The sequence below is a fragment of the Anopheles arabiensis genome, chromosome 2, assembly GCF_016920715.1.
Source record: "Anopheles arabiensis isolate DONGOLA chromosome 2, AaraD3, whole genome shotgun sequence".
Lineage (NCBI taxonomy): Eukaryota > Metazoa > Arthropoda > Insecta > Diptera > Culicidae > Anopheles > Anopheles arabiensis.
Window position 1 is genome coordinate 106,966,346 of NC_053517.1, and position 24,582 is coordinate 106,990,927.

The 24,582-nt window shown below is 48.9% G+C and overlaps 6 protein-coding genes across 6 annotated transcripts; 2 read left to right on the plus strand and 4 right to left on the minus strand.

Moving 5' to 3' along the window:
• Nucleotides 1-64: 64 nt before the first annotated feature.
• LOC120894442 (CD9 antigen) lies at nt 65-13,378 on the minus strand. Its single transcript, XM_040297059.1, has 5 exons — nt 12,906-13,378; nt 3,349-3,537; nt 3,088-3,267; nt 2,817-3,005; nt 65-753 (listed from the first exon to the last, which is right to left on the minus strand). The coding sequence occupies exons 1-5, from the start codon at nt 12,969-12,971 to the stop codon at nt 520-522; spliced, it is 858 nt and encodes a 285-aa protein (XP_040152993.1). The 5' UTR covers nt 12,972-13,378; the 3' UTR covers nt 65-519.
• A 463-nt stretch (nt 13,379-13,841) lies between these two features.
• Nucleotides 13,842-15,378, plus strand: LOC120894103 (mitochondrial ribonuclease P protein 1 homolog). Its single transcript, XM_040296485.1, has 3 exons — nt 13,842-14,254; nt 14,343-14,561; nt 14,639-15,378. The coding sequence occupies exons 1-3, from the start codon at nt 13,920-13,922 to the stop codon at nt 15,345-15,347; spliced, it is 1,263 nt and encodes a 420-aa protein (XP_040152419.1). The 5' UTR covers nt 13,842-13,919; the 3' UTR covers nt 15,348-15,378.
• Nucleotides 15,362-19,629, minus strand: LOC120894102 (ATP-dependent RNA helicase DHX8). Its single transcript, XM_040296484.1, has 3 exons — nt 19,433-19,629; nt 15,813-19,350; nt 15,362-15,708 (listed from the first exon to the last, which is right to left on the minus strand). Exons 1-3 carry the CDS (start codon nt 19,524-19,526, stop codon nt 15,486-15,488), a joined length of 3,855 nt encoding a protein of 1,284 aa, XP_040152418.1. The 5' UTR covers nt 19,527-19,629; the 3' UTR covers nt 15,362-15,485.
• A 215-nt stretch (nt 19,630-19,844) lies between these two features.
• Nucleotides 19,845-20,553, plus strand: LOC120905106 (ragulator complex protein LAMTOR2 homolog). Its single transcript, XM_040315826.1, has 2 exons — nt 19,845-20,086; nt 20,159-20,553. The coding sequence occupies exons 1-2, from the start codon at nt 20,019-20,021 to the stop codon at nt 20,466-20,468; spliced, it is 378 nt and encodes a 125-aa protein (XP_040171760.1). The 5' UTR covers nt 19,845-20,018; the 3' UTR covers nt 20,469-20,553.
• On the minus strand, nt 20,480-22,011 carry LOC120905087 (dynein assembly factor 3, axonemal homolog). Its single transcript, XM_040315780.1, has one exon. It carries the CDS (start codon nt 21,884-21,886, stop codon nt 20,522-20,524), a length of 1,365 nt encoding a protein of 454 aa, XP_040171714.1. The 5' UTR covers nt 21,887-22,011; the 3' UTR covers nt 20,480-20,521.
• A 49-nt stretch (nt 22,012-22,060) lies between these two features.
• On the minus strand, nt 22,061-24,456 carry LOC120905070 (phosphoacetylglucosamine mutase). The gene is made up of 2 exons (XM_040315744.1): nt 24,198-24,456; nt 22,061-23,915 (listed from the first exon to the last, which is right to left on the minus strand). Exons 1-2 carry the CDS (start codon nt 24,299-24,301, stop codon nt 22,364-22,366), a joined length of 1,656 nt encoding a protein of 551 aa, XP_040171678.1. The 5' UTR covers nt 24,302-24,456; the 3' UTR covers nt 22,061-22,363.
• Nucleotides 24,457-24,582: the final 126 nt, after the last annotated feature.

Below are 24,582 nucleotides of genomic sequence, written 5' to 3' on the forward strand. Positions count from 1 at the left end.
GATTTCAGCAGGTGTATGGATGTACCTTTCGGATGCGCTCGGCAGAAACAACCAAGTCAATAGATACTCCGGCGAATTGATTCACTGTTTGCTCTATTTTTACAATCTCTACCATTAAATTATAATTATATTCGATCGTTGCTGCTTGTGCTTAACCGCTTATCCTTAGACAATTCCTTCGATAAACTGCTTCATATTCTTCCCTCTAACGACTAACGGCCTGTAAGCGCGGAATTTAAGTACATAGTTACCACCTAACGCCTAACGGACGAATGAATTAAAAAAAAAAAACACGCGAAACGAAATGCCATCACTACTCGGTTGCTGCGTGTACTTGTGATTCATGTGTGATTAAAATATGGAGTCCAAACTATTCCCAAACACGGGAACATCCTCGCGCGTGTACTGCTGAGATAGTGATAAAAATAACGATTTATGGGCACGATACGATTTCCATCTGCTTGGCTTGTATACGTTGGCTAGTATGTGTTACTGGCGGTGGTGTTACTGACGCCAAATTCAGTGAGAAGACTTCATGACCGGCTGTTCGACCCGCGGCACGACGGGCTTCAGTGGAATCGGCGGTTTTGTACTGCTGTGGGGCGTCGGATTGCCGATGGTGACGGGTGACAGTGGCGTCAGCTCGCGGGTTCGCTTGACCCGCACCGAATGGTTGTTGTCACCGTTTGGCAGCATCAGGGTCGGCCGTCGGAGCAGCATCGTCAGCTGAATGGCGCAAAATATGCCCAGGCTCTGAAAAGGAAAGGAAAACGCCCGTGAGTGTGTGTTGTGTGCAAGATTGCAAAGAAGCGTTTCAACGCAGTGCAATGAAATATTTCAAACTCCACTGAAATATTTCATCCATGCTTGCGCGCGAGACGGTTTCAAGCGATCAACAGCTAAACGAAATGTGTTTGGAGGATGATCTTGTTTTTGCAGTTAATATTCATCCCCTTCATCGTTTAAAATAATAACTCCACTACAAAATCGGAACATTGTGTAGAAATGTTACAAAACATACACGGCAAGGATTCGCAATAATAAACCGCATCTCACAGGCACATTCGCCGAACGTTGATTCAGAACGTTTGTTTATTATTAGTTTCCCTTCACGAAGCTGCCTTCACACCGCACAACGCGGAAACTGTTTGTCTTTTTTGTGGCTGTTTATTAACTGGGTATGAAACATTACAGCAGGATGGTGGCCCCTGCGTTTGGCTAAGGAACGTATCATCTTATGCGGCGGTGTGTGTGAGTGGGGTTGTCGATGCTATATTTTTACATTTTCCGACCACACACGCAACAACAAAGAAGGCATAATGGGTGGTACCGGGCGTGAATATTATTTTGAAGTTGGCGAGGAATAAGGAACAATCACACACGCACAGCTGCTGATGATGCTGACGAGAGCGTGTCGGGCTGGCCGAGACTTCCGTGTAATTCGAACGCGATGGAACACTTCTCTTGAGAGCGTTGGAATGCGTGAAGGGCATGCAGTGATGGAAATGACTTTTCTGTTTCAAAAGATCTTTGCAGAAAGCTAGGCCCCCTTCGCAGTATTAAAATTTTAAAACAAAACGCACAACTTCATTACACTTTAACTAGAGACATTCCTGGTTCTAGTCATGCAACTAGTTGAGAAATTCATTGAAGAAGCATTAAACGCCATTTGGCACGGTTCCATTTACATGCGGGGCCCTAGAACGGACGTTGAAAACCCCACCCGGTAAGACCATGACCTACATTCGATCGCCGGCAGCGAACGAACGAAACACCGAACAAAAACACACAGCATCCGAAATTTTGAGCAACAGGTACCCAACCACACACCATCGATTCCGTCTGGCGTTATATCATCTCCAACGCCACCACGAGCAGCTGTTGTTTTGAGCAATTAAAAAAAACAATAACATACAACACCCCAAACAGTACGCAGCGTGGGGGACACAACAATGGTCATATTGTGCTCGCGGTACACACGTCGACTATACCGATATCAGTCAGTGTCGTGTGACCATAAAATAAGATCAAATCCCGACTGTGCGACGGGGTTCCACCGACCGCAGGAACAATTCAACCGGCCGGCGGCCCGGTTGGTGGAATGAGCGGCATTTGCCATACATTTTCTCGAGACATTCACGCTGCGGCGGTGGCCTTCCATTCCTTCCATTCCCTCCTAAACCCGTGCGTTCGTTCGTGTGCCCGTGTGTACGGCTGACCGTTTAACGCTGAAGGCGAGCGCGCGCGTTGCTGACAGACAGCGCCAAGGCACGAATGACGTCGGCCAACGACGACATCGTCTATATCTCCCCCGAGATGTAAACAGAGTACAGAGAGGACGCATTTTATTTTTGACCAGCAGAACAGAAACCACACAAGGATTGGGTGGGGAGGTTCCTTGTGGTGACTCGATGCTGCAACTACCATAAGGGCGTCCCCCTTGTGTCCACCATCGTCACGATTTGTTGAATATAAATAATCTATTCATTATTTTGAAATCTTCGCTTCGCTTCGGGGGGGGGGGCGCCTATGCTTCCGAACGTCACCGAGCGAAGCGTCCGCCTCAAACGATCGCGCTGGATGCGATCCCGTGCAAGAAGAATGACTAATTTTCTTAATTAGTTACTCCATTTATGCTACAAGATTTATCGTTCCCTGCGTTTCGCTTCCTTCCTCCTCTGTACTTCACATCCACGTCCGGTGCGGAAAAGAATTTATGTTAAGATTTAAGAGGACAGCATTCTTTCATCACCACGCCCGGGACGTTGGACCCGGGACGGAGGGGAGGAGTGTGACGAACACGAACACCCACATACCTGTATTAGCGCGGAGGCAACCGCAACCACGGCGACACGAATCATGTTCATCTCGATGCTCTTCACGAACACGTGCATGCAGCCGGTGTTGAAGACTTTCGTGTCGATCGGATCGTAGCAGGACCAGGGGAAGCCCATCTGCTTGTTCTTTTTGTAGTCATGGATGCCATTGTACCCGCAGCAACGGAACTGTGTGTGTGTGCCAAAGAGAGATTTATATGATTTACGATAAAACAATAGATATACGTTAGCACGCTTGCGCATCACTTACATCCCGCTGCAATCGGTTCCAGATGTGCGTCTGATCGTTGGTGTTGTCTTTTGCCAGAAACTCGGTAAAGCTCGTCTCGATCGCCACCTCGGCCGGTACGATCAGATGCGCCTTGGTGGCGACCGACCACCCACTCACTAAGAATAAGATCACAATGAAGAGCACTAAAAATGCGCAGAACTGAAAACGAAACAGGGAATTAAGCTGTGTATGTTCACATTCGTTGGAGTTGGATTAGAAGAAAGGTGATGTTAGTATTACCAATCCTAAGTAACACCGCTGCTTCCGGCTCGTGGACGTCCAGCCAAGGTAGCAGAGGGCTTGGGAGATTATGCCGAGCCCGATCAGCACGGCAAACGGTTCCCAGAACTGATTCTTTACGATCGGCGCGTACTGCTTATGGGTCCAGAGTAGGAATGCTCCGATTACTAGCTGTGCACCGCCACATATCTACATCGAACAGGGAGGGGGTTGTAAAGATGGGAAACACAACATGAAAAAGATCACATAATGTTATAGAAAATTAGACGGATAAACACCATTAGCGATCATGCACCTCTCCTTTCGTTCGTTCGTTCGTTCGTTCGTTTGTTCATGATCAATTTAATGCAGCTGTAGATAATTAATGAGGGCCTTGAATCTTTGAAATGCATCACAACTCGGAATAGGGGAGATACATTTGGAAATTAAACCCGCACGGAACCCCGGTTCACGAAATAAAACGACCAACTACTATTAGCCAAGTTCATAAATTCCTTGCCCGCGAGAGGTCCCCGGTGCGCGAAGATGGATCTGTGCGCTGTTAGCATAAACAAATGTGTGAAAAGTTTATACACTACTACTACTACTACTAGTACTACTAGCAGACAAGCTCACAGTCTGCACAGACACACACTGTAGTGTGTAAAAATAAGATAAACAATCGCTGTCTTAGAAGCAAACACACAAACGTTTTTCTTCACCTTCTCCCACAAGACGAGAGAGAGAGAGAGAGCCGGTGTATAAGAGTGTATAAGAAGTTCGGCTCTTCTTACCACGCGGTTCGGTTTCAATGGCTGATGAGCTATGACAGGGTAAAGATTTTGCTCAAGATGAGACTAATATTATGCAAAGCAGACCATTTCCGCTGATTGACACGTTAGTACACGCTGCTACTGTTGGGCTGGGGGGACCGGTTCTTGTCAGATGATGGATCGCTGGTCAGGATGGTCGGATTTCAAAACTAGAAGTATTGCAAGGCATTCTAACAAAATAACAATGGGAATAATAAACGCATTGATCCATTAGCAATTCCGGCCGAATGGAAGTGCCTGGAATTTTCCAGATCGCTGACAATCACGCTACGGAGGACAAATAGAATAAGAGTAAATGTTTACCCGTGCTCATAGGTCAAACATCATCATCATTGTCGGCTCGTTTCGCTTTCTCGGAGCTGAGATGATTGAGACTGTCGTGACAATACTGTACATTAATCCCTGAATCCCCGAACCCGAGAACAGTCGAGCCGTGTCTTAAGAGATCTGTTTACAAATCTCTAAACACTCGTAACTTTCCTTTGGGGACAAATTCCCCTTTCCGATTGAAATCTCTGTAATAGGGTACGCGCACACACACACCACATACACAATGTGACCGCCGCAGGGTTTGTGACTTTGAATTCTTCCGCAAGCAGCAATCACACTAAACCCCATTTTTCACACCCATCGCTCAAGCAAGCTCCAACCAAACTCCCATCCGCCCGTTATGGATGTCACCAGCACGATCGACGACCAACAACGGCGGTGGCGGCTTGAGTACTCATGTCACGTCCAACGTTCATAATAGTAAAAAGTTTACTGTTCACCGTCCTTCCTTCCCTTCTCAATCGTCATCTCCGTATCCCAGGGTTTGTGGCCGCTTCAACCACCCGAGAATGTAACATAATCCAAACAAAAGCATATTCAAAACCCATTCCGAGCACGAATACAAGAACCACGAGCGCGCGCGCTCGTTCGCGACACATTTCCCCCTTTTCCTGGCCTAAAGAAGTGAGTGAAGTGTTGGAACGTAAAACTAACGGAACGATTATTCGAAACTACAGGGCCGTGGGTTTTGTGGCGATTATGAAGTTTTTTCCGGGTTTGCGATGATGCCCACTCGGTCACCGTGTCATGCATAATGCATATTCTCTGTCGATGGCAAAAAGCCATCCATTGATGATGTGTACGAAGATGAGCCCCCATTCGAAGATGAGTTGTCGTTTATATTTCCCGCCAGTATTTTTTAGACATAAAGCTTCACCGGTTTAAGCCGGTCTCGTAGTACAGTCGTCAACTCGTACGACTTAACAACATGCCCGTCATGGGTTCAATCCCCAAATAGACCGTGCCGCCATACGTAGGACTGACTATCCTGCTATGGGGGGAAATCAATTAGTCACTGAAAGCCAAGCCCACAAGAGGTACAGGCAGGCCTTGACCGACAACGGTTGTTGAGCCAAAGAAGAAGAAAGCTTCACCAGTTTGCCTGAACGCGTGCCACTCTTTCCATAACAATAATCGGAACGATCGGGCGCTGCTGCGCGATTTGCGAGCTTTTGTGATAGAATTTACAAAACATTGGCCATAATAATGGCCCAGCATCTAAGTGCTCCTGCTATGCCAGCATTCCGACCACGCGGTCGTTTGCCTGAGTGTTGAGACACGAACTGGCACTTATTACCGGCATGGGGGTAATTTACAATTCCGCATAATAAAGTCTGAAGTTTTGCTTTCTAAAGGATCGATAAACCTACGGGCGGCGCGATTGGGGAATGATGGTAGGAAAATGTGAAGAATTTTATTTAGTAAACTTTCGCACCATTAGGAAAACACAAACCACACAACACGCGAGCTGGAATTGTGCAAACGAAGCTCTCCGGCCTGTAGCTCTTGCACAAGACGTTCCCCGGTTCCCGTGAACAAAACCTAGCCATTTCGTTGTCTAATTTGACGTTTTTATTCTCCACACATACGGCCCTTTATTAGCTTCCACTCTCGCTTTTTAATGCACCGAGGAGTATGACATAATTTTGAGGGAAAATTTATTGGAGCATCCAAAGCCGACGGCCACACAGCATCACACACACACACTTTAGGGACATCATTCGTAGGTTTGCGCGATGGGTCCTACTCGCGCGCATAGCGTGCATTTCACGTGGTTTCGTACCCCGCTAGACGACGACAACGTTCGATTTGGTTTGGTGTTGAAGGCAAGAAAAAAAGAACAAAAATATCAACCAATAGCGCATCCCTAGAGAACGATACCCCGATTCATATGCGGTCTACTTGCCAACAAGCACCAGCATCTTTGACACACATAGACCGTAGAGACCGGCTGAGACGATGACTTTGCGGCAACATATGCAAAAAACAGCCTCGTGCGAGAGAGAGGGAGCTCGTTTGGATGATTTTCAGTAAATGAAGTGTGACTACAAATCATCTTTTTTGTGTGTCTGTGCCGACGTTAATGATGTTAGTAACGCTGCTAGAAAGAGAAAGAGAGATGCGAGTTCTAATGTACTAAAGGCGTAACTGTTATTTTGTCCTCATTTTCTCTCTAATATCTAGAACAAAAATATGCTACATTTTTCAACATTAGTAAAGCACGACCCCAACATTCAATAAAAAAGGTTCCAGGAAGTTACAAACATTCCAAACCGTTGAATGATCATGGTTTTACTGGCGGTGGTGTAAAATCGTTTCTAAAAGCCCATAAAAGTGTTCTCTTTGAAGTGATCAGTTACAGATGCGTGGTGCTCGACCATAAAAGATTAATGAAACGCACACGACGAGATCATCCGGTCCCCTTGATCGAGTTTTGAGTGGTCGAGAAATATTGTATCGTAATGAGGGAGAGAGTTCAGTCCCTCCTGTTAATTAAAGTTCGTTTTCGAAAAACCAAAACCGCTAGAGTTTGCGGTCTGTGACGATTGACACGTTACCGCCATGACCACACGGGGGCAAACACGGGGACAGCTCTGAAAGTCTGCACTGATTGCCACACCCATTAGCACCACTCCCTTCTAAGGGACCCTAAGCCCGGGGGCCCAGGTTTTTTCGCATCTTTTCCCTACCGATGAGAGAGCTGCGATGACTACCATTACCACACCACGACCGTGTATGGAAAGACTCACGATTCTAAACTTAGACAGCCCTTCCCATCAGCTGGCCAATGTGTCTCGTATGAGGTAGGGGAACCCCATCTCCAATACATCGTATGTATGTCTACCTTCGAGACAACTTCGACTGGATGTGAATTACCGGCGTCGAGTGAACCCCAAAGTACGACTACTCTCGTACCCGATCCGAAGGCCTTCTAATGCATCTATCGGGATCGGCGGGGGCAAGCGGGCCAAGCAAAAGAACTTGAACGGTTGAATGATCTTACTGCGATACTCCTCCAAACGGGGAGGGCCCTAAGCCCATCCCATTCCAAATCCCCCCCCCTCCCCCTCTCCCCATTTTCTTTCCAAAAACACACCGTTTTGTTTATTTATACTTCTTGGGTTCGCGTTGGAAGAAGTTGGAGTGTGTATCGTGCTTTCGCGGCGATACTCGTACTTGATCGAAATTCTTGAACTCGAAACATCTCCAGATGCGAGACGAGAAGGAGGGTGTTGTATGTGCTCTTCTTCTGCTACTTCACCATCGTCATCGGCATCGATCGACACTCCGAAATTCGCCATACGCACAGCGAAGATGTTGTGTGATCGTCATCAACAGGGAGAGAGCCGAACATGGGAAAACCTTAGTTTGTTTGCTTTTCCGATTTGGGAAAACTGCAACATTATTGCCGTTTAATTTGCTTGTGTTCACTGGCCCAGTGCTGAGTCGGCACGGCTTGCAGCACGAAACAGCAAACAGCAAACAGGACCGATCAAAACATGTCCAATTTGCACCATTCTTTGTAATACACGCACACACAAACTGTTGGGTGTTAATGTAAATGAAGAACACAGCACGATCAAACAGAACCATAAATACCGGAAGTAACAAAAGGGATCCTCGTTCTTTTGAAGTGTTCCGCCACACGAGCTAACGCCTTGTGCTGTCGTATTATTTCAGTCACAGTCACAAGGAAGTGGTCCCAACAAATTTTGGAGTTTTCTTTCTGCTAAACCTTAGGACCGAACTCGTTTGATCCAGCACTGCGAAGAAGTGAACGGTTGTTTAGCGTTAATTATCATCTGCATGATAAGTAATCTTCCAAACAATAACGATTGTGCTCTGATCGGATCGCAATCGTTTCATCTAAAGGTGCTATAATTCGTAAAAAGCAACGTTACCAGGTGTGAATTAAATAGTTCATAATCTTCTTTTAACCACGCCAAAGCTCCAATTCCTATTTTATGCTGGAATTATGCACCGATTCACTGGCGACTCTTTAAAAATGCATTCAATATGCAAACCAACCCCGAGCTGACTCTCTAGTCGATAGGAATACGCAATTTCAGGGAATTAAAAAGTGTCCTTTCTACGCAGCAGCAACAGCACTTTGCCGTCTCATTCAATGTCGATTATGTTGCAACCCCTAACTAAATTGGGGAATATTGTTCTGTTCTATCCTGCCGCTTCCCAAACGTTCTCCCGAACGGCCTACACAAAGGGCCGACCTTCCCTCTGTTGGCATTACATCTGTGCCCACCCTTTCGCACGGGGACGGTTCGGAAATAGGGAGCGACGAGATTTATTCACCAACTGCGCAAAACAAGAACGCATTTCCCCGTCCTCCTTTCGGGCTGCATCCATTTCGGCGCTGTTACTGCGTATTTCAATGCAGATTTGCGTTACGTGTTACACACGTGTTTCGAATGTGTTTCCTAAAATTCAAAGAAATTGGCTTAAAAAACGGAACGTTTGAATATAAATAGGATCGTATGGTGTTTAGTTGGAATTCCATAGAATTAAATCAACCTTGAACAGCATACCAGGGGATAGACATATGAGATGGAAAGTCCCGCTGATGTGTCTTAATTCCAAGAACAGTATTCATCTCCCTATTTCTTTGTAAACACACATATGTTGCGAGTAAAAAAATCAGCACTCGTGAGGGCATTGCTTCGGGTCACAAATTGGAGCAAATCATAAATTTCTAACCGCAGAAACAACTTTACATATCATTGCTTCACTCTCTCCACAAATCATGCGTCTTGTGTCCTGTAGCAAACCGAATTGGAAAGCTAAGAAATGGACGGAAGGAAGCCGACCATGTATGTAGCAGTCTCGAGTAATCCAACTAAATGCTTTCTTCTGCAGGATTAAAGTAATTGCCTTGTCTTGGTGTAAGCCACTGCTGGCCACTGCTGGGTGGTTGTGTGTACCCGCCACCTCCTGTCCTGTAACCGCACATAGCTAATGCACAACGGAGCGCATCACAATTTGGACCAAATCCAAGCGAGAAGCCATTCCACAGGATCCACTCATAATCCTCTCCATCAACATATCAGTGCGGGGCGAAGCGCTTTGGAGCAACGGAAGGACGGCAAGGACAAAATGGAATACTTTTTTATTGTTAAAACATGCTAAGAATTATTACGATGACCAGAGAATATGTGTATGCTCTGGGCGTGTGTGTGTGTGGAGCATAGAAACAGCTTAACTGAATTAAATGGGACAACATTTCAACGGTCTCTGCACGTTAAGTGATAGCCCCAACGAACGGTCAGGGAGGGGCAACGGAGAAAAGGGCGAGGAAATCAATTTGAGCGGAAAATATCACAACCGAAAAAAAACAATAGAAAAATAGAGGAAAAATTCGAGAAAACTTAACCAACCAGGCAAAAGTACATGGATTAACTCACGGATCCATGACGATAATCCTTGCCCCAACCATTCTTCCAGCTGCAGGGGTGTTCCGAGGAAAGTGGCAAAAGGGCTAACAGAGTGTGTGTGTGGTGAGGATTCGTAAGGCTTCCAGTGGTATCATCGCGTGTGATATGTGGCACATTACGCGTAGCAACTTCAGTGTGTGGAGGGAGTTTCGATGACTTGGACTGGGCAATTTTCGTCCAACTATTGTTTCATGCCCAGTGTTGTGACCGTCCAGCCATGCGAAGCCAAGTTATAATTAGAAGTATATCGCAATACCCCCGAGAGAGAGAGGATGTCTCGCGACATCCAACCCACGCCCTGGCACGCCAGGCCAGGCCAGGCCAGCAGCAAAGATAATGATGTCTTCTTGCTCCAAATGTAATGGGGTACAGCGAGATAGCGCGAGACGATAATGAAGTGGGCCCCATCCCATCCACGGTCACAATGTTTTGTGTTAACGTCGTCAGATATATACATTCAAGGGTATGTAGGTACCCTCGAGATAGGTTTGTCTTTTTTAACGTTCTGTCGACGATGTTTTGTTTGTTTGAGGTACTTGCTGGAGGTATGAGCGCTCCCATGTTACAAAATCCAAGTTGGCGCCGTTGCTGGATCGCTGTTTGCTTTAGAACCGAGCCTTGTTTTGGGGTAGGTTTGCTCAGGCCGAACCCCTCTATAAAGGGGACTAGTTTTGAAACCCCTACAACTTAGAATTCGGACTTTGGGAAGCGAACCCCTCGGACATTTTACAGTGTAATTTCTCCCTATTTTCCATCCGATTTATGTGTCGGAAAAGTGGGAAATGGTGGATTCATATTGCTTTTGTGGGTGATTCTCCGTCCTCCGCTCCGGTGATCAGTATTTATGTCCGCAATCACCGTGCACGGGGCCGAACTTTTATTTACCCATCGCTCGGTGGAGTTGTTTGGTAAACTGAAGCTGATGCTTGGAATTATTGAATGGACCACATCTGGTGGCGACAATCCATTTAGAAGGTGTTGGTGTGGCTCACTCTCCCTCTGTTTTTCCGGTTTCGTTGCTGAACCTTGTGATTGTGGTGGTCGATCGCGTTTTGTTTATAGTAGCTCGTCTCGCAAAACCTGAGCCTTGAGACGCGTAAAGGTCGTATCGGATATGGGGCCCCGGCCTGATTCGACCACCTCGGCGGGGGTTTGTTTGTGGGGAAAAAGATGGATTGAGTTTTAAAATAGGTCCTGGTGCTTAATCATCCTTTCCCTGTTGCCCCAGTCTGGGAATCACGCGCTTTTTCGGCCCGCTCTGCTCGTGTACTTGATGATGAATAATCACATTTCACACAATGGCGTTAAAAACACAGAGGGACAGAGGAGTTCTCTTCTTTCGCTGGTAAAAATGATGATTCGGTTTTGGAGTTCGAATTCTAGCGGGATTGCTCGTGGCCACGGTGGAGTTTTCCGGCCAGTAACACTATACACGTCCGTCTCGCGTTAGGAATTAGCTCACTGAAGCGTAACCGGTGGAGGTTTTGTGAATGTGTGCGCGTGTTTGTATTTGTTGCTGCTGTGTCTACTCAGCATAATAGTGTGACCAAGAGAGCTGTATTGTGGCTGTTTAGTGTTTGACGCACAAAAGTCAATAGTGGAGAAGGGGGAGCCATCTCTTTGTGCTGTGTGTTTGTGGCTTCAAACTCGATTTGTGGGGTGGAATGGGGGGGAAAGGGGGAGGAAATTGGGGGTGCGAGAAAGTCCAGCGTGTGGTTTTATCTTGGGGGTGACATTTCTCTAACCAGCCGATTGGCCTCGTTTTATCGGCTCGCCTGCACTTTTGATGGATGTGTACGTGCGTGGTAGGCCTAACTTCCCTCGAATCGGGTGTGATCGTTGCCCGGGGTAACCACAGGTAGCGTGCGCGTGCGGGACCAGGTAAGAAAACTATCGCACCCATACACGCGCGCACGCAAGGTGTGTGATGCACCAACACAAACATAACCACCACTGTACTGTAGTTGCTTGTACATAACGCGCAGCAGACTTTAAATGCCGCTTTTCAAACGCTAACATGGTGCAATAGGTTATTGTTAGTTTGCACTAGACTCATTTTAAGCTTTTTTGCAAGATGATTTTTTTTTCGATGATGGAATGGTTTTCCCAATTGTGGAAATCCTCTTTTCAAGCGGCATTTTTCTATCTCATTCACACACACGCGTCCATTTCAGCAAGTTCAGCATTCGTTTTCTTACCTTTCCTTTTACCAGAGCACATTTTTGTCTGTTTTATGTTAGTTACCCCTCTGTGTAAACTGCTAACCTCATACCACCACCACCACCACCATGATCGTTACTGTACGGATACAGTACGGATTCCGGTTTTGGAGGGTGCATAACTGAGCCTGTGTAGATGTGTGCGTTACAGTAAATACAGGTTTAAGACCCCTTAGCGAAGCGATTAGGGTGGAAGACGAGGGAAGACTTCAACTTCACGTACGAGCACGTCGATGCATTTATCGAGATTTTTCTCTGACCTCCTGCCAATAGTTATGAAGAAGAAACATGGCTACAGCCTTAACGACAGACACTAGGACAGAACAAAACGACCAAGACACACGATTAATCACTTCATTATAGCGAAGGGAAAGCTATGCCCTTCGTGTACAACGACAACGACACATCACTCGCAATTAGCATTCCCTTTTTTTCTTAATTCATCCCTTCTCATCAGGTAGCGTGACTTTGCATGATGATCTTTTTGCAAAACAGATCACCAATCTTTGTGTTTGTGTGTGTTTCTCGTCTGTAGCGTTGTCACCTCTGCACAACATTCCATTCAAAGCCGATCGCTTTCTGCACACGCAATGGCTACTAATTTAAATTTCAAACGAACAACACATGTGATTTGCATACTTGACTTTTTTTTCTTCTTTTGCATGATCGCTAATATCGCTAGTGCGCAAACTGTTTGCGCTTTACCCACACACACACACACCATCACAATATAGCACAGAATCACTCACCGATATTAGAATAACATATGCGTACACTAAATACTTGAAACACTTGATGCGCGCGGAAAGACGCATTTTTTCTTCTTCTTCTCTCGCTCTAGTATGGCTTGCTTGGATGTATTATTATTGCTGGAAAACACATTCGATCACACGGCCGATGCACCACTACGACGGGCTTGGTTGGATGCTGCACTACTGTTGCGTTTGCTGCTGCTGCTGTTAATGACGACGGTGGTACGCGGTGGTTCGAATCTCACAAACATGTTTAACAAACAAAAAACTTTTAAACCATTATTGCGTTTCCTTTTTTTCTTTTTGTGGCGATTTTTAACAACACTTTTTCCCTTTAGAGCCCGTTCGCAGGGGATGGCAATTAAAACAGACGACCACCACGCACACAAAACAATGCGCTAGTGGCGTGGAAAACGACGAACCGATTTCTTGCAACGAACTGTGTGGAAAGCGATCCGTACCGTTGGCGCTTTTGCCTCGAGCACGCCATGCCTTTGCACTATGGGTGGTTGTTGTTGGTAGAGGGTAGTCAAAACTTGTTGTAAAATTGAATTCTAGAATTCGATAATCTTTTAAAAGCTTGTCATTTGAACGTTTGAACGAAATTTGAGTTCTGTTTTAAAATACAGAACGCTTTTAATGATGAGTAATATTTTGTTCATACTCAATCCCAGTGTGCAATATGGATCAGCCACTCTCCTTGCTTGTTCTCTCTTTTGCACTAAGTGTTTTGTAATTTGTTAGGTTATGTTACTTTCGAAGCTTTTAAAATGCTTCATACTAGACTCTGAAATTTACAAAAAAACATTTAAATCTACAAGTAAAAATGATTTCCTTCCCTGTTTCACTGTCTTTTTCAGCGCACCGTGCAAAAGGACCATCTCTACCCGAAGTTTTGACGTTTCCAAAACGTAAACAAACACACACACGGCGCAAATTGTCAAACCCCAGCGCGTGTTGTGCCTTTTGCGATTTACAGCAACATCTATTGTACAACAGGCGGGCCCGAAAATGTTACGTACATTCGCGCTTACGGCAAGAATATTTGCGAAAACCTCGTTTCCCGCCTCGCTCGGTGGACGCCACCTGCAGCAACCGGCCTGCGGTGCCGCATTATGGAAACAGTACACAAATCTTCCCCACAGCAAAGAGCTACCGGAGCAGAAAGCCGATGGTAGCGAAACGGCCAAACCCAATAGCATCACCACACCCGGGTTCGATGCGGAGAAGCGTAGAAAAGTGCTCGAGCTAGAGATAGAGGTGATGCGACAGGAGGGTAGAAAGGTGCCCTCCGTTCCCACCATCAAGCCGGACCAGTGGGAGCATCTGTTAGGTTTATCGTCCCGGTAAGCAGCGGAATCGTATGCCCTCCATTATGACTTTTAATCAATGACGACAATGTAAACTTACACCTACGATTTTTTTTTGTTGCAGAAACCAGCGCCGTCAGTACTACCTTTACCTGTGGAACATTGAAATGGTTCGATTGGGACAGAAGCTGAAAAAGGAGCGCAAGCAGGAAGAGATCGCCAAGCGGCGGGAAGAGCTAATGAAGGCGACGGCGGCAAACGATCACATCGTGTACGGGCTGTTTCACAACACAATGTTCCTGCGGATATACGACTCGAAGATGGATCACTTTCACAACAACCGGTAATACGATCCACCCGAACGATCGACATCGGATAGTAGTAACCGTTGGCTTCACTTCCACCTTGACCTTTCCACAGGCTCGTTCAAGCGATGCAGTTCGGGTGCAATCTGGTGATCGATTGCTCGTACGATGATTACATGAACGATAAGGAGATGCGCAACACGGCGAAGCAGCTGATGCTGTGCTTCGCGCTCAACCGGTCCCACGAGGAACCGTTCAACATTCACCACTGCAATGCAAACTATGGCAAGACGACGATGAAACAGCTCGAAAAGCATCTGGTGCAGATCCACCAGCCCGAGTTCCCGTTCAACGTTACCGATCGGAGCTATACGGAGCTTTTCCCCAAAGAGCGGCTGGTCTACCTGACGCCGCACTGCAAGAACGATCTGACCGAGTTTAACCCAGACGATGTGTACATAATCGGCGCGATGGTGGACAAATCCTCCCAGGAGGCCGTTTCGCTCGGCAAGGCCAAGAAGCTTGGTCTGCGGATGGCACGGCTCCCGCTGGATCGGTACTTTCAGTTTAAGAGCGGCAAATCGCTCACCCTCGATCAGATGGTAGCGATCATGCTGGAGCTGAAAACGAGCAACAACTTCGAGAAAGCGTTCCAGCACGTACCCCGCCGCAAGATAACGACGGTGGATGAGGCGGCAGCCAAAGAGCAGGAGATGCGTGAGGTGGCGAAATTCAAATTTAACTTCAACAACAAACGGACGGGCGATAAGCGAAACAATAGTAAACAAAGTTCCCATCCCAAGTTAGGGAAAGGTAGGTATTAAATGGGAGGCGTGAGTGAGAGGAAGCCATTGTGTGGCAGTTCTATATTGAAAGATTAAAAGATAGTCCAACCCGTCGTTGTACGGTAGACGGGTACAGTCTCCCCAGTCGCAAGCGAAGATAGAAGATGGTCGGTGTGCTTAATTGCGACGCCTTCGGGTTCTGCTGATACGCCACGCATTCGGTTCCTCGTACTTGTTGTACAGCGGTTCCAGCCGTTGGTTCTTCTTGAACTTGCTGAGCTTCGTGGGGTCCGAGAAGCGGAAGAAGGCCGGTGCAAACTCTACCAACCATTTCGGATCGATCGTAGTCACCTCGCGCATGTACTCCTTCGTCGTCTGGACGAGCTCGTGATAGACAACCCTAGAAAGTGGAGAGCAAGTGGAGAAAAGTCGAAAATAAAATGATTAGTAAAAATGAAAACAGAAAAAAAACACTCTTAACGAAAATCAATTTAAAATCCTTACCATTCCGGTTGCCGGTTGAACAGTGCACTGGATGGGTGAATGTAAACGACCTGCGAATCCACCAACGTTCGGTAGCCCTCCTGCGGGTCCTTCTTGGCCGCATTGCGGAAGAACCCAGAGCAGATCGCTTTCTGCACGCGCACCGTATTCTTGCCCGCCGAAACCACGTCCAGCTTGTGTCGATCCATAATGCCCAGCAGCTGCTTGCGCACGTCCTGTGCCCGCTTCAGCGTACGAATCTGGACAAAGTTCTCGTAACACCAGGCGTTCGAGAACTTATTATTCTTCCAGCTATTGTAAACGGCCAACAACGTCAAATGGTCACCCTCGATTTGGTTAAACTTTGCCTTCTTCTGATCGGCCAGTGCCTGTTTGTCCTTTGGCCGGTAGAACACGTTCTGTACCGAAAGCATCGAAACGATTGTCAGCACTTCGTCGGAGCACTGGAGCGCTACGGACATGATCAGCAGCTTAGAAAGGTTCGGCTCGAGCGGAAACTCTGCCATCCTTCGGCCGAGCCGCGTGAGCAAACCTTCATTGTCGAGGGCCGATAGTGAGTGGAGCTGTTCCAGCGCCATCACCAGCGATTCCACCGGCGGCGCATCCATGAAATCAAAGTGCAGCAGATCGTTAATACCCATCGTTTTCAGCTGCAGTACCGTGGTCGCAAGATTGGTTCGCTGAATTTCCGGCACCGGAGTGGGCAACATTTCATCCCGATAGGCGCGCTCCGTGTAGAGCCGGTAGGCTTTGCCCGGCCCGGTACGACCGGCACGGCCCGCCCGCTGTTTGGCGGCCGCTTGCGAGATGGGCGTAACCACCAGCGAATCCATGCCCGTCTTCGAGTTGTACACCTTCTGCTTGACGAAGCCGGGATCGACCACGTAGTAGATTCCGTCGATTGTTAGCGACGTTTCAGCGATGTTGGTTGCAATTACGACCTTGCGGCTGCCGGGTGGGGCCGGATCGAAGATACGCGTTTGCATTTCCGAAGGCAGGGCTGAGTAGACGGGCAGGATGATGAGTTCCGGTACGTCCGGACCTAACGACTTCATCCGCTCGTACAGAATCTCACAGGCAGTATCAATCTCCTCCTGACCGGTGAGGAAGAGCAGCACATCCCCGGGCGGTTCACGCAGATGGATCTGCATGACGGTGATGAGCGATGCGTCCAGATAGTCCGTTTCCGGCTCCTTCGTGTAGAGAATCTCCACCGGAAACGTTCGTCCGGGGATGGTAAAGATGGGTGCTTCGAAGAAATACTGCGAAAACTTGACCGCATCGAGCGTGGCCGACGTGACGATCAGCTTCAGTTCCGGTCGCTTCTGGACGGCTTGCTTCAACAGCCCAAACAACACATCCGTGTGTATCGTACGCTCGTGCGCTTCGTCCAGCATGATGACCGAGTACGATTTGAGGTCGAAATCCACCAAACACTCACGCAACAACATACCGTCCGTCATGTACTTGATCACCGTTTCCTGGCTCGTGCAGTCCTCGAAACGGATCGTGTAGCCAACCTCCTGCCCGAGTCGGCAACCGTACTCCTCCGCCACGCGCTTCGCCACCGACATGGCCGCAACACGACGGGGCTGCGTACAGCCAATCTTGCCCCGCGCAATAAACCCGCTCTCCGCGAGATACTGCGTGATTTGCGTCGTTTTACCCGAGCCCGTCTCGCCGATCACGATCAGTATCTGGTTGTCGGTGACGGCCTTGATGAGATCGTCGCGCAGCTTGTAGATGGGCAGCGATTGGCGCTGCTCCACCAGGCTCATGTCGGTTTTGCGCCCGAACGAGCTCTTCTTGCCGCCAATGATGGCCTTCTTCCACTCCGGCACGTCCTGCGTGGACATGCCGACACCGCGCGTATTGGACGCCGCCGTCCGCTCGTCATCCTCATCCGGCAGCGGATCGATCCAATTTTTGTTCATGTTGGTCGGCACCGCGTCCATCTCCTGCTCGCGCTGCAGCATCTTCTGCTCGCGCCGCTCCTTCGCCAGTGCCGTCTGCATCATGGCCGCCTGGGCGAGCGAACCGTCCGGATTCTTCACGATGCGCACCGGCGAAAGATCGTGCAGGGCGCGACCATGGCCCTGCAGGAACGGGGGCTCATCTTCCACGATTTCTATCTCAATGTCCGCCTCGCTGTCCTCATCCTTCGGCAGCAGACCCGTCTCCTCGTCAAAGTCGGGCATCTCGGAGCGATCGATCACACCGGACGAGATCATTTGCTTAATCTCCCAGCGCTCGGGCGAAGAGATACGTGTCACCTTCTTGCGGGACGTTTCTTCCACCTGCTCCAGTGTGCCCTCCTGGAGGTTCAGCATCGACGGAACGGTCATTGGACGATCGGGATTGCGGGCGCCTGCTTCCCCATCGCCACCGTCCTTCAAATGTGCGTGAGAAAGTGGGTTCAGATCCCGTCCGCTCGATTGCTCCACCTCTTTCATGCTGAGGGAAATTTTGTTCCCCGCCAGGGACATCACCTTCACCTTCACTTCGTCACCGCGGTTAACGACATCGGTCACGAGATTTACTCTGCCCTCGGTGGAAAGCTGCGAAATGTGCACCAAGCCTTCCTTTTTGCGCCGGAACCCATTCAGCTGTACGAAGCATCCGAACGCGACAATGTTCACCACGCGCCCGTCGTAGATATGGCCCGGTTCCGGCTCTTCCGGCATGGGTGGAGGCATTCTGCGCTTCTCCATGGCCGCAGGCGGTTCCCGGGAATTGCTACGATTGCGATGGCGGGACCGTTCCTTTGAATTGCTGCGCGAACGGCTTCTTCTCGACCGTCGATCACGCTCCCGATCACGATCTCGATCACGGTCTCGACCTCCACGATCGCGTTCCCGGTCCCGAGTCCTATCTCGATCATGCCGATCACGACTTTTCGAGCGACTTCTGCGTCTTCTATCCTTGGATCTGCTTCTTCTTCGACGATCCCGTGATTTGCTTCGATCTCGGCGCCTGTCTCTCGATTTGCTGCGCTCTCTCCTTCGTTCTCGCGACTGGCTACGGCGATCGCGACGCTTCGCCACTTCCTTTTCTTCTTCGGTCGACTTGGAAGGGGCTAGATTCTCCAGCTCCGCAAACATGTTGTCCACCTCGAGCTGTTCGCGCGATTTTCCACCCTCTTTGCCTCCCTTCGATGGTGCCATCTGTTCCAACTCCGAAAACATATCGTCCACCACATCACCACCGCCAAGGGGTTTCTTTTCCTCCTTTCTGTCTTTATACTTTTCTATCCGCTTTTTGTCGTGCTTCGTGTCGTCCTCCGCTTCCTCGTCCGAGGAGTATGCCTTCTTGTTGTTCGGTATCGCCAAGCCGGGAAACTTGTACGCAAGGTTCTTGCCATCGTTTGCATCGTCCTCGAACGCGGATGTGCTCTGCTTCCCGGCGGGCTTCATCAGCTGTATGATACGCAGCAGGTTCGTTGTGAACGAGTCGGAAAATTCGGCCCCATTTTCGACCAGCACACGCTTGAACGCCTCGATGGTGGGATTTTTGTGTGCCAGATCAATGATAAATTCCGCTGCAAATGAGAAAAATACATTTATTTTATTGAAATACTGAGGTCATACAACACACATTCAGACAACAAGCTCGATGCTTACCCAAATCTTTGTCGTTCAAGCCGAGATGGTTTTCTAGCTCCGTGCATATCTTGGACACCAGCGAAAGGTGCTCAAGCTGCTCCAATTCATCCATATTGGCTGGATGAAGTAGAAATACACAATTTTAACACGATTTTCGTACACTTTTGCAAACACGATGAAAAAGATGCGTATAAATTTGTGGTAAACAAACGCGTTGACAGTTCATCTGTCATTAACCCTTCGCTGTAAAAGGCGTTCAGTGCGAGTACTGTCAAATTATGATTTAAAATGATTAAATTATTCTTATTTGTCCTCTATAAAAGTTTTCTGATAATACATTCCATACAATTTGATTTTTACTTTAAAATACAAACAATTTCGAAAGAATCAATTCTACGAAATATCACTTTTCCATGCACATCCAATCCTCCACCGTTGACACAAAATGTAAACAACAACACTTGCGGTTCGGATCAGTTGCTCTTCTCGTTTCTTTCCTTTGCGTTCTTAAAAAACGGTATTCCATCGGTCGTGATAACGCATCAAGTTGCTTGTGATTAGTCCACTCAAACCCTCCGACCAGCCTTATCATTCGTGTGTCACCATGCTTCAGCCCAAAGTTCTAACTTCCGTTCTGAGCCAGGCGAATACGGGAGGCGTCGAAAACACGATGTACTTTACACACGACCACGCACAATACGCTAATGGTTCTGATTTACTCTACTTTCCTCTCCCTTTTTCCAGCCTGCTCACACACGAAGGAGCACTGCTGGCGTTTTCCGGCTTCGGCGACAAGGACGCCACGGTCACAGCGGCGATCGCGAGCAACATCTGGTCCGTTTACGAAAAGAATGGCCGCAACGCATTCCGAGAAGATCGACTCCAGTACGTGTTTCTGCAGTGTGAGAACGGTAACGTCGTCATTACGCAGGTGGCCAACCTGCTGCTCTGTCTGTACGCCCGGGACAGTGTGGGGCTTGGCATACTGAAGGAAAAAGCGCAAGCCCTTGCCACCTACCTGGAGGGACCGCTGAAAGAGATCGCAACATCGTAGGAGGGCCAAACTTTTGTTATATTCATATTTATTAGAGCTTAATACATTTGCGTTCACTTATTGCCGGCACGCTTGTATAAAAGGACGGAGTGATTTTTGTTGATGGAAAAGTTTGTCACCGCCGCGAGGGATTCCTTCTGCGCGAAGGCCTTAATCTTGTCGGTATGTTCTTTAATTTCCTCTTTGCTGAATACGGTCAGCTGACGCGTTTCGAAGCACAAGAGGCAGCTCTCCTTCCAAGTGCGGCTAAAACCGTCCTTAACCAAACCCAGATAGTTGCTTGCCACAAATACGACATCGAACTTGCCAGCAAACCGCTCCATCTCGTGCATCCGCAAAACGTCCTCCACAGAAAGGAAATGAATGGATAAATTTTCGCACCTCAAAAGGGGTTTGTTGTAATGTATGGCTTCGGCCGACTCGGTGCGTGCCTCGTGTTTGTTAAGATTTTTCCCCGTATCCAGCTGGTGCGCACCGTACTGATGGATGTCCTTCGGATCGAAGCAGTACGGCTTCCGGTTTTGAATTTCGTACACTATCTGCAACACATTACGCTCCGTCACATCGGTCGAGCGGAAATCGTTCACACCATGCTTGGAGCGGGAAAGCCGCTCCTCAGCACACTTGTGCCCGAACGCGATGTACGGTCCGGTCATGTTATCACCAACCGAACCACGGTGCAGAAACCCTTTCCCGTTGCGCACCAACCCGACGGCAAACGTTTTGTTCGGATCGCTCTGCTCGTACTCGGGAAAGGTGAAGGCGATTCCCGTCTCCCGCCAGTGCTTGTACTCCTGGGGGCACACCTGCTTCGCACCGTTTTCCCGCAGTCGCATCTGCAAATCCCAATCGAATGCACCGTTGCGATGATCGTACCGCTCACCGAGCTGCACGCGCAACCGATCCTCCCAGTAGCGTGCAATATTGAACACGTGTTCCGGCGCATTGGTCCAGAAGCGAAACACGTTCTCGAGCTGGTCGCGCTCCTTGTATCGTAGCGTTTCGTAATTGAACATCGGTGCTTGGCGCTGCGCGTACTCCGCGTCGGTGATGATGTCGGTCAGCTCTTTCGCCTTACTGCTCAAGTAGGCACTGCTGAACGGGCGGATGAGATTGTTTCCAAAGAGGTCCATAAAGAGATGCGTTTTGCCTTTGAGCGAGAGCAGTTCCGGATCTTCGAAAGCGACCGCAAGCAGCACCATATGCCGTGCCAGCAGTTCGATGCATCCTTCCGCCAGATACACGTTGACTTTCAGGCCGGGATGAAGGAATAGTTGAGATGCGGTCGCCAAGATGTGTCGCGGGTCACCGCTGCCGAACAGTAAAATGTTCAAGCTTTCCGGTAGAGACCCATCGGCTGATAACTTCTTCTGGTATTGCTGGATAAAATTAAGAGCTTCACAGAATCCCCAAAACATCGTGATCGCACGTGAAATGCACCGGTTGTACTGCAGAGAGTACTGCTGCGCTAGTGTTGCTGCAAATAACAAGTCACTGGGCAGTTGCTATCGTAAACCCCGTTTCCATGGTAACCGTCGAACGCTTCGATGGCTGTGTTTCGGTAGAACTTGTACTTTTTCACGAAAAAAATGTTTCAAATTTAAAAGAATATATTTTTCTTCGCATTCTGCATAATAATAGTTGTGAAATCAGACTCTGCATTGATCGTATAATATTTGCCCTAATTTTTACTTTTCACGTGATGTTAAACAAAAAAATAATCTCTCATCGCTTCGATTGCGTAGTTCTTACAAGCTATTCAAACAACGCGTCAGCAGTTAAAAGTCGCAGTTAACGGTGCGCAGTAAACATGTCTTGTGTGGTGGTGGTGGCAGTTGAAGGTAGCACAGCTTTTGATTCGATATCGATTGATTGTGAAGCGTGGAGCTTCGTTTTTAGCCTTCCATCTTGACCGGGCGCGAACCAACCCCTCCGGCCTGATCGAACACCAAATTCGCCACCTCGAAGGCAAGCTGAACGGCATTCTCTCGCGTATCGGCCTCGGCATACACCCGCACAATATCCTCTGTACCCGACGGCCGCACAAAGGAACGTCCTTTCGGGAACTTGGCTACGATTTCGTTGATCGAATCCTGCAGTCCCGCCGGCGCTACCACGACCCGATCGGCATCCGTGACGGCGATCACGTTCCGATCGGCAAGGTACACTTTCTCCAGCACATTCGGTAAGTCGGTGTAGCTCGCCAGCCAGTCGTCCAGGTTCCAGCCCTTCGCGTGAAGCACCGTCTCGACCAGCAGCATATCGGAGATGGCATCGCCCACCGTTTCGTTCGTTAGGTCGATCATTTGCAACAGTCTGGCCGCCGTTTTGCGCTGCTCCTCGGTGCGGCTCTCATCCTGGCTCGCCGCCCGTATCGCTTGCTTGGCCTTATCGCTGTAAATGATCGTACCGTGCCCGTTTGCCTCAAAGTACACGCCAACGTCATACTCGAGTGCCTTGTGGTGCAAATGCTTGACGCCGGTGCGTGTGCAGCTGACCGGGATCTTCATACGATTGACGATGTAATCCGTCGACGCTCCGTTCGCGTACGCCGTCTGCACCAGACCCATCTCCAGCTGGACGCCACACTGCTCGATCAGGTCCTTCAAATAGCCCGCCAGCAGGGTCGCTATCCGGTCGCCATCCAGCAGACGGAACGTTCCCTCCTTATCCGTGAAGTAGTACACCACACGGTCAGCGTCACCGTCCACCGAGCAGCAGCGACCACTGGCCAGTGCTGCCTCCTCGGGCAGTCCCTCCGGCACGCGATGGTTCGTTTTCACGAAATCGGCTCCACAATTGAAGTTAATCTTTCCATTGCTGTTAAACACCTTCACGTTCAGTGCGCCGTTCAGCTTTTTGATGAAACCAAGCATCTTCAGCGACCCGACACCGTTCGCACCGTCGTAGTACAGCTGGTTGCGATAGTTGCCCGGCTCAGCCTGCTCCCCGCGCAGCGCCTTGAACGCCGCTATCAGCTTGCCCATGTAGCCTTCCTCCGTGGGCAGCCCGTACGCGTTCTGCGTGTTGGTGCAGGTTACGAAATAGTGCAACATCGGTGTCGTCACGATGCCAAACTCGGTGACCGTCCCCTTCAGCGCCAGTATACCGTTCACGACGGCACGCGATAGCTGCGGGCTGTGGTAGCGCGTGTCCATGCCGACAAACACCTTCGCCGGTTCGTTATTGTCGATTTGCTCGTCCTCGCAGATTTTCGCCACCTGCGCCTCCAGCCCGCTGTCGGGTACGTTGACCAGATCGGTGGCCAACTGCTCCCACCGCTGCTCCAACATTTCGCCGAGCGGGTCGATCAATTTCACCCCATTATCGTGCTCCGGATTGTGGGAAGCCGTTATCATGACACCGATCGCTTGGCTCGCTTTCGCCCGCGACCGTAGCGCCGCCAGCAAGCCCATTCGATACATAACGTAGTCCAGGTTATCAGCACTGCAGCAAAGTGTGGGTGAAAGCGGGATGGGCAGAAAGGGAGGAAGAAGTGAAGAAAGAAAAGGAAAGAACACATTAAAAGATAAGCGTTTTATTGGATCACATATCCGCACCGCACACTGTGTGGGGTATTAGCAGCAAAAGTGGTTTCAACCGAACCCGGAACAGAATGTCCATTTAGCATGGCCTACTGGAGAACGGGCGTGGGCTAGAAAGGAGCCTTTCACTTTTCTTTGTGTGCCGTGTGTGTGTTTGTGCGTGTGTCCCTCACCCACTACTTACTGCGATCGGAATCCGGCCGTTCCATACTGGATATCCTTCTGCGATTCTTTCTTCTGGTGGTACTCCTTGGCGAATGCAAACACCGAACGCAAGTTGACGGACATTTTCGCCAGAATGTTGCGGATGATCTGTTTTCCCTAAACTGAACCGAAAACACACAAACCCGGCTAAAAGCTTAACTTTCGACCGACGTTTACCGCGTACTCGTGGAGAGCGCGTTTGTTTGAGCGACCAAAACAGAAAAATGTTCAAACTCGTTCAACGTCAGCAGCGAATGGTCGTGGTTGGCCAGCAAGGGATGAAAGAAGAAAGAAAACAACCCCTGCCCCGTTTGACAGCTGACAGCGCTGTTTGAACGGCTGCTTTGTTGTTTTGAATTGTGCGA